General features: G+C 27.8%; 1 protein-coding gene across 1 annotated transcript; it reads right to left on the minus strand.

The window, feature by feature from the left end:
- Positions 1 to 8497: 8497 nt before the first annotated feature.
- On the minus strand, positions 8498 to 9256 carry LOC119672642. The gene is made up of 2 exons (XM_038083751.1): positions 8675 to 9256; positions 8498 to 8622 (listed from the first exon to the last, which is right to left on the minus strand). The coding sequence occupies exons 1-2, from the start codon at positions 9140 to 9142 to the stop codon at positions 8536 to 8538; spliced, it is 555 nt and encodes a 184-aa protein (XP_037939679.1). The 5' UTR covers positions 9143 to 9256; the 3' UTR covers positions 8498 to 8535.
- Positions 9257 to 9782: the final 526 nt, after the last annotated feature.

Raw genomic sequence — 9782 nt, forward strand, 5'->3', positions numbered from 1 at the left:
TTTCCTAAAACTTATTTTGCTAGGAATTCATATTTAAAAAAAAAACATAAACTAAAAATTTCTATGATTAATGTCGTAGAAGATATCTACAATGTCAAAAGAAAACAGGGTAACTAAACATGCAATAACGAATTTATTTATTAAGAATGCGGCCAGTATTTGCAAAAGAGATATCCCTTAAAGTGAAATATCCTTGCTCTATTAGTGCTTAGCATCTAAATACAAGCAAAGGAATAACACTCAAATAGGGAAAGCCCAAACCCTGCATAATAAATTTTAAATTAAATTTAGTAATAATTTTTTTATGTTGTTTATATATTATTTATACATTAAAAATTTTTTAATTTATTTACTTCAAAAGTATTTTAGCATGTAATTTATTAATTAAGTTAAATATACTATACAAAAAAAAAAGATTTTGATTATTAAGTTTTTATAAAAACTGCATTTTTATATTGTAAAAAATTATTTTAGTTTAAATTATACACTTTATTTATTTGTTCTACAATATTAATTAAGTTTTATTTTTTTTAGTTGTAACTTAATTATTATTTCATATATTAGTTTGAACTAAGATTAATAAATTTCAATTTATTAAGTAAAATATTTTCGCTCAATTACAAAACAAAAACAACTACAAACAAACAACAAAAGTATTCAAAATTGATTTATAATTGATAAATAATTTCAAAAATCAATTAATAAAATAATTGTATTAATATATAGAGAACAATCATTTAAGTTAATTTACTTTATATAAAGCAATTCAATTATGAAATAAGTTTGAATTTAAATTTAAGTTTTAAATTAAGTACAATTGTAGTTAGTTCCAGTTTATATGCTCGCATAAATTTTATATGCAAGTTTTTAATATATTTTTTATTATATAAAATATATGAAAATAATTTAAACTTGTTTTTTTTTTATATTTCACATACAATATATATATAAATTAAGAATTTTACAAAAATAACATTGTAACATTTTTTTCTAATTTCGAATTTTAATTTTAGCTAAATTTAATTAACGTTTAAAACGTTATATTTTTATAATTATAAGTGTAAAGATATATATATAAATATATGTATATGTTCAAATTAAATGCAGTTTTATATTGTCAAAAAACATTTATTTTAAAATTATTATTACATTCATTTGAAATATATTTTTATTAAATAATTTGTATTACGCCTAATCTTGCTAAAATATTTTTTTAAAAAATTCTTATTTATATTTACAATATTTTTATATAGTACATATATATATAAATAAAATTGGTAAAAAAAACTGTTATTGATCTGATTGAGAATAAAGTGTATAAAAATTATATATATAAAGAAATGTGTTTAATTCTAAATAAAAATATTATTTTATTTTAACTGTTTGTTGGTATAGATACAAAGTATTTACGGTTTGACAATAGATGTCGCTTGTTTTCAATTTACTTTATTAGAATTCTTCAGAGAACTAAAAGAAGGGAACGAGAGTTCAAGTTTTAATATGTGCAATTCATGTTGATAATTATGGCTTGATAGCTGAGAATGTCAAACTTTGTTGACATTTCTGCTCTGTAAGGTTTGGAAATTTATCATAAATCTTTTAATGCTAGAACAACACTTCCAAATTGTGGAAATTTACTCTGTGTTATAAATCTGTTAGTGAAGTTCATAGAACGCTACATCGAAGAATTGTATTTTGCGATAAAGTTCATCAATTGCCTACTTACGTCTTAGTAACATTCATTTGTACGGCAAATGATTTATCGGAGATGAAAAAAAGCTTATAGACAAGAAGAGCGTATTTTCAGTATCCACCAAGATATTCATGCAGATTCTCTGAAATGCAGAGAGAACAATAACTTTATTTTAACAGCTCATGTCCTTAGATTCTCAGGAAAGGCTCCAATAATGCATAATACTCTTCAAAATACTTTAAGACTGATGTCTGATGACTAAAAAACTCTAATGATCTCAACTTTTATTGAATTTATACAAATTAAGGCTAAATTTGTTCAGAGATAATATAACAGAGATCAATGTTACAAAAGAAACCTGTGACAGTCTCATCCAATAATACCGATTATTTCTATGGCATAGTGAACACTAACTTTTAATGTTAATTCCAGTTAATCTTTTTAAAATCAGAAATGTTTGTTCACTACTTGTTTAAGTATTTAACTTTAAACGTTTAAAAATACACGAGAAAAGATTTTTTTTAAATAATTTAAGTCATAGTTTGAAAGGAAATTTTATTAACAAACAAAAAAAAATTCATACAGAAAAAACTCTCTAAAACATCGTTTAATTCTACGTACTACAAAATTTTGAATGCAATTTTTGCAAGTTTGTCCGTGACTGTTCGTGTTGGCAACATTGGCACTTGCAGTTAAAACTGCATGCAGTATACACTGCTTAAGTGAATCGTACTTACTTCACTTTTCCTAACTAGTACGTCGATACTTCAGTTACTACCTTAATGTAGAGAAACATATTTAGAATGTCACTCAGGAACATGAAAATGCATTTTGTTAAATGTTATTTTATATCAGATAAAAAGTCACTAAACATAAAAGCAAATGTTTATGTAGTCTCAAATGCGTCAGAGAATTTAAGGATGGAAGGACATGGGAAAAACTTACCTAGTTTAACATGAATAGACGGCTTATATGGTATTTGGAATGTAGAGCAAGACACTGAGCAACTTCAAATGTTCCAATGTTTGATGTTATTTTATGCAAAAAGTTGTCCTTTACATTACATTTAAATAACGCAAAAATAATAGAAAGTGTAGTGAGAAAAGGCATGTATTATTTCTAAGCAAATATAAGTTTATTACTCAGTAGATTGTCACTGAGTAATTATAATGTTCGTAGAGAAAAAGTTAACTATAAATACATAAAGTTCTGCGTGTCTATATATAGTATTACATATGGGACATGCTAAGTTTTTTGATGGCTAAGAAAAAGTTTTTATCACCATAAACTCTTAAGAGTCAATTGTAATGTGTAACCATTGAAATGTGGAGTGATAGTAGAAAATGCCCATGACATAGTTATGATGACGCGTTCGTGTAAATGAAATACCAAACAAAATCCAGAACAGTCATATAATGTAATGGTCAATGATATGCAGGTTACTGTATAGAAATTGATCCCACTTAAATGGAAAAAAGCTAGTGATCTTACACAGATGTCATGTAAAGTCTTCAGTCTAATAATGAATTTGGTAGATGCCACTAAAAAACCATGATAGTAGTTGAAAATATTCTTATAGCAACCCATCAAAAAAAATGAAGATAATACTTGAAATATGGTTTGTCACTATTTACCGAAAAATAACTTAGATTAAACATGATATGGTTTTATAGTCCAGAGAAACAAACGGATATTAGCATTAACTGATTTTGTTCCAAACAAAACCATATACTACACAATATAAAGGTTAACAGTTGTATAATGTGGAAGATGTAGGCTAGTTTCCACACCTAAATGTTTTGCTTATTACTCACAATTCTACGGGCTGAATGGGTTTCTGGTCTTAGGAAATTTAAAGGAAATAAATAAGCTGACATTGTAGACTGTAGAAATCTCTTAAGTAGCACCGGTATATATTTCTATAGAGAGCGTTGGAACGTTTCCATTAAGTCACTCACAACATATAAAACAATCCTCTCCATCTGCCTTTCTTTCAATAAAACCAGGTGCAGGAAACTCATAAACAAGGAATATGTCCATAGTATGTCAACATAATAACAATAAATAACTAGCATCCTGGTATGGCGAATATATCGCATCATTTGCGATATAACGTTGATCAGACTATGTAATAGGAATGAAGAAAACCTTTAACAGGCACTATTGATCTTGCAAAGTCTTGAATATGCGATGTTAGAGTTGTCCAAAAATGCGGTAAATTGAAAGGGTCAATAAGCTAAATCAAATAAATTATTAAGTCACAGTAGCAATTTTCACCAACGAGAAAAATAGACATCCAAAGTAGACGTATAGCAGCGCAGTATCGAGAGATATGTTGAAATCTAGTTGCTACGTTAAAGGTCAAATTTTAAGCCTTTAAATGGATCTCCGACACTGACATTTATCAGCGCAGTATCGAGAGATATCTTGCTAAGGCTAAAGGTAACCTAAGTTAGAAAGGCTATATAATGGTCTTAATGATGAATGCGGGAAAATAATGTAATTATGACAAATGATAAATTCTTAACCTGATAAACTCTACTCTAAAACAATGACAGAGCTCGTCACAGTAAGATTAATAAAATTTATCTATACTTAACTTATCTATTTTATAGCATATTAAAATATTGTGGATCATAATTTGCTTCTTCTTCTTATGCGCTACAAGCTCTTAGGATCTCCTTCCTTTCCAATGTCTATTTTAAGATTTCAAATTAAAAACACTGGTCTAGCTTAAAGAGTCAGATCTCTCCATTTGCAAATCCTAAGACTAGATCGGTATTAAGAGACGTTAAGGGATTTTTTAAAGTATTACTTCTAAATAGTTGTACCGATTATCGGGGCTATACTTGGTTGCCATATTCTAATTTGCAGTAAACAGGATATACTATAAGTAGGTGTGGCTGATGTGTAGAGACTGAATATTATATTCGCAACAATACATCATAAGAGGATGTATTTTGTTGTATATCCATTTTGAAAATTACTTTACTTAAATTGAAACCTTATTTTACACTACACAATATATATAATATTTTTAATATTAATATAGTTAATATTAGCATATATAAGGCATCATCGTTTCTTTAACTGGATTTGTACAAATTACTAAAAATAAAAGTCAAATTAGCGTAAGATTCAACAACTAGAACGGCTAACTAGCCAATACATTTGTTCAGGCCCTTAGTATGTTCGTGATTCCCGGGTATAAAAAACAAATTTTTTCCTTGTGTGTTCCCTTATGTCAAAACTTTTATATTTTGACAAATATTTTTTTTTACTTAACAAGAAAAAGTTTATTTTTGCAACAATTTTTTTTAATAATAAAAAAATTATTTTTATTTCAATTATTTATGTTATATGCCAATACAGTATTCCAAGTGGCGCCTGGAGTCTGGTAGATTTTCACAAAGCTTCGCTTGAGTCGTAATTCGTTAGGAAAAAAGGATAAACAACTGTTAAGTAAAAGCACAACTCACCACACAACAACAAAGGCGGTCAGTTGAAAATTCTAGATTCAGAATTCGGCCGGAAAAAAAACAACAACAATGATTTTAATTAAACGCCATTTTGCAATTTATTTACTTTAATTTTATTATATTTAATTTCACAATTGCATGTTTACAGCCAATAGATTCAAAAAAAATGAAAGCGGGAAAGCACGGGAAAGCACGGCAAACGCGGTGAAAATGCGCTGTCAAATGCTTTGTAAGTGAAAAGTGAAAATAATTGAAGTAAACGTTGCGTATACGCAATGTTGGTCAGTGGGGTTTTTTTTGTTCTTTCTGAACTTAAAACTTTTTTTTTATAGAAATTTATGATATAAAATAATATATTTTTTAATTTATTTTTAAACCAAAAGTGCAAAAAATGCGTAGTAAATATTTACAATTTTTATGAAATATTCAGCTTCTGGCGTGGCTGATACATCCCACGAGCCTTTAAGCTGAAGCTGGCACAACTTCAGTTCTCAAAACTTTGTACTTTACGGAGTAAATATTTTTTACTATTTTTATTTTTTAATGTTTCATTTTAACTCAAGTGCTCTGGAGCTGTTATTCTGCTGTCCTGAAAGTATTATGTTCTTTACCACATAGATTAGTGATAACGTGAAAAAGTGCAGTTTTTATTTGACTTTTTTCCTTGAACTAATAAACTTGTGAACATTGACGGGAAATAAAATTAAAATAAAGCAATAAAGTGCAAAATAGTAGGAAAATAGACCGGCAAGTAAAAACACGTTTATTTAAAAAGTTTCCTGTTTTCTTTCGCCACTCTCTAAAATTTTTATCATCGGTTTTAGCTTTAGAAGTTATTTAATTGCACTAAACTGAAATTGATGCAGAAACACTTACTAAAATTTAATGGTTTTTAACTTTCACACAAAGAGCTCTACGTAAATACCAAGTAATTGAAGGATACTTAAGACGGATGTGCGAAGAATGGAATAGCACTTCCTCGGTCATTTAATTAATTAAAAATAAGCATTAAATTTGAAGTTTTTCCACAAAAATGTTAAAAAATTGAATATGCAAAGAAAAATTTTATTTATTCTTTTATCACATTAAATCACTTTTATTATTGAAATATTTAGCTGTTAAAAATAAAATTACTTTAAGAGTGAATATAAATTGTAATTTAATGTCATTTTTGAGATGGAAATGACTATTATATTTAATAAAAAACTAGCATATTTGGTAAACGGTTTCCAAAAGTAGTAATTATTTTAATTAATTGAATTTTTGACTGACCACTCAGCTGTTTCGAGTATTTCCTAATACCCATCAACTGTGATCTTAAAAATATTTTTTGTATTTAATTATTCGTAAATAATTTTTTGATAATAATTCTATTTTATATGATTTATTAAAATAATAATGAAAACTTAAAACATAAAACATAATTAATTATTTAATAACATTGCTACTATAGGGCATAGCACTGTTTTCACTACCAATCATATTAGTTGCATTTACACTAACAGCAACTACGGTTGCGCTACTGCCGGTGCTTTACTGTCATATAATTGCAATTATAATAATTATAGTCAAAAACAAAGCGTATTGTACAAATACATAACGATCACAGATTTTTTGCAATAAATTTTTATATTTTTGATGGATATTTTTTCCGTAATATAATGCCTACCTCTTTACTACATCCTCTATTTACCCTACAACAAGTACAATATGTATGCTAAGGAAATAAAAGCAGGAACAATAACAATACCACACACACGCAAACATAGATTGTAATTTGCAGACAGTGCGTCTACTAAACCGTGAGAACATTCCATTCTCACGATGTAAATACTCGATTGACGTCATCAGTACCTCTAAGCAAAGCAACCCATAAGTGAATGATTCTAACTCAACTTTCTATTATCATTTTTTTTATTTGTAACAAATGTATTTGTACCAAATTGAAATTTTCACACTATATTTGTTGTTATAATTTTCTTATACGAGTAATATATTGATATAATATAATGATCACTTGACGATTGAAAGTTATTAGAAATATCTTTTGTCTTCAGAAAAATACACATACCTACATATACAACTGAGAAAAATCAAACATAAGTGAGCACTTTACAATTTAGGCCATGTGCGAGTTCGAGTAAAGTGATGTTGAATTGAGGGAAATAGTAAATTATGATAGTATTGCAGCGAAGGTTGGTATTTACCAGAATTTCGAGTAGGGTAAATTAGATAAAAATTAGGTAAATTAGATGTTACCATTGTGAAAATTTTATAAGATTTTTTATAAATAAATAAATTTGAAAACTTTTAACCAAAACTAATAAAAAAGTGAAATAAATACATATTTACATAAGTAGAGTGCAAAAAATCACTAAGAAATTTCAATTTACTCGAACTCGCACACGGTCTTTATAAATATTGAACAAAATAAAATTGTTTCACCTTCAAAAAAAAATTTACTTTATCTTAATATAAAATAACCCTATATTGAATATTCCGAGTAACATAATACTTTGCCCTTCAACTTTATTTTGGTACTCCATATTACTACTCATTTATATTATTATAAAAATTAAATCGTAGTCCAATTCAAAATTACCCCTTAATAAGAAATTACAAAAATAATCAAAACTATACAGCTCTGAGGAAAATGTACTAGTTTTCGATATTAAAACACACTGCGTCGATAGCACAATAATTCACAATAATTATCGCCACGGTAGACGTCATCAATTTTTATTGAAAAAAAAGTGTCAGTTAAAAAGAAACACCAATAAAAAATTGAGTATAAAGAGATTACTGCTCAGCAACAGAAAAATAAATAGTGCCGTTAGAATTATTTACTAGTAAGTGCTGTTAAGAAGCAGAAAAACATTGAGAGTACAATATTTTACCACACTTTTCAAGCATATTTTTTTCTACTCTCTTCTACTCTTCTTCTGTAATACAAACATTTGCGTACATATTAATTCATTTAACAATCAAGTGGATAAGCGTCTTTTGTGTTTTGTGCTGAAATTGAAATATTTAGTATTTGAAGTATACCTATTCTTATTTTATAAGAAAACGCAACGCATTTTTTTTTCGTATCGTGGGAAAATTTTTATTCATCAAGGACTAACACAGAGGTAAAAAATTGTACAAATATTTGTGTACATATGTATATGTAAAAAATTAAATTTGACATAGAAACAATAGTAAAAGTAAAAATATATTAATAAAGACATAGTGATTTTATATTTTATTAACACATATTTAAACTCTGTTCTAATATATTAATAATATTATTATATTATTTATAATTAATAATATTGTACTAGTATAAAGCTTTATTGTCTTTTTGTACGGATTTAATGCATTTCAACGCTGCTTTTCCATTTCTGTTTGAGCAATTCTTTTTTTTTCACGGAGGTCCTTGCATTTAATCAAACATCGGAGCATGTTGGACTAATACAAATCATATAAAATAAAAAAAAAATTTTTATACAAAAAATCTTACATCACTCAACGAAGTTAAAAATTTGTTAGCAGCTTCTGCGCGAGCTTCTTTCTTATTGGCTCCGATTACTGTACAGGTAATACCACCAATAGTCAAATTTACTTTATATTTGCTACTACCGGAATCACTCATTATACATTCATTGTCGTGTTTTGGCATTGGGAGAAAATGTGTTGCACAATACTGATTTAGAAGAACCACTTCTTGTTGTGGACAGAAATATTCTTCAATTTCTGCAATAAACTCTTCTGTTATTGTTTTATCAAGAATACTCCAAGCTCTTAATAAATTCAACGCTGCCATGTTTTTAGCTTTTCCTATAGTTGGTCCTCTTCCGCAAGCCTTCATTTCTTTAACTTTGACGGAATAAGTATATAAAATACTGGGTACGCATACGTAGACTGGCGGAGCAACATTTCGCTTATGGCATTTTTTTGCTAACACTAACACCGGTGAATCGTGTTTCATTATAATTTATATCAAATGATACAACTTAACAAATACTAAAACTTAGCAATTGTTAATTAAAACTTTAATTTGAAACTTACTTAGTCGAAAAAAACTGTACACCCACGAATACAATATTGACTAAAGATACACGCACATGCGTGCAAAAGAGAAGGAAAATATTTTTAAGAATAGAGTCAATAAGCATACAACTTAAATTCAACACCACCAAAAAATTATTCAACATTATATTCCTAATGCATGCAATGGAATTTTTTTTCACCACTGTAAAAGGAAGTTGTCTACATTTTTTAGAACAGTGTCAATAAGCATACAACTCAAATTCAACACCACCAAATCATTATTTAACACTTATTTGGTTATGCTTGCAATGGAGTTTTTTTTCACCACGGTATCAGTATGTTGTTTACATTTTTGAGAACAGCGTCAATAAGTAGTTCAAGTTTACCATTACCAAGAAATGTTTCAACACTAATTTGCTTATACTTGCAATGGAGTTGTTTTTCACCACAGTAAGAAGAAGTTGTGAACATTTCTGAGAACAGCGTCAGTAATCACCCAGCGGGACTTTCAGCGCTGAGGGAATCGATTCCCTCAGCGCTGAATGGTAATGCCTAGCGCTGATTATTCAAAGGAAACT

This window comes from Teleopsis dalmanni, chromosome 1 (assembly GCF_002237135.1).
Source record: "Teleopsis dalmanni isolate 2A chromosome 1, ASM223713v2, whole genome shotgun sequence".
Classification (NCBI taxonomy): Eukaryota; Metazoa; Arthropoda; class Insecta; order Diptera; family Diopsidae; genus Teleopsis; species Teleopsis dalmanni.

What these genes read in the sequence shown, in the direction of transcription:
- LOC119672642 (XM_038083751.1), bottom strand. Translation starts at nt 9,142, where the DNA reads ATGAAACACGATTCACCGGTGTTAGTGTTAGCAAAAAAATGCCATAAG. An exon ending in TTTTAACTTCGTTGAGTGAT is followed by an intron (nt 8,623 to 8,674) that starts GTAAGATTTTTT and finishes GATTTGTATTAG; the next exon opens with TCCAACATGCTCCGATGTTT.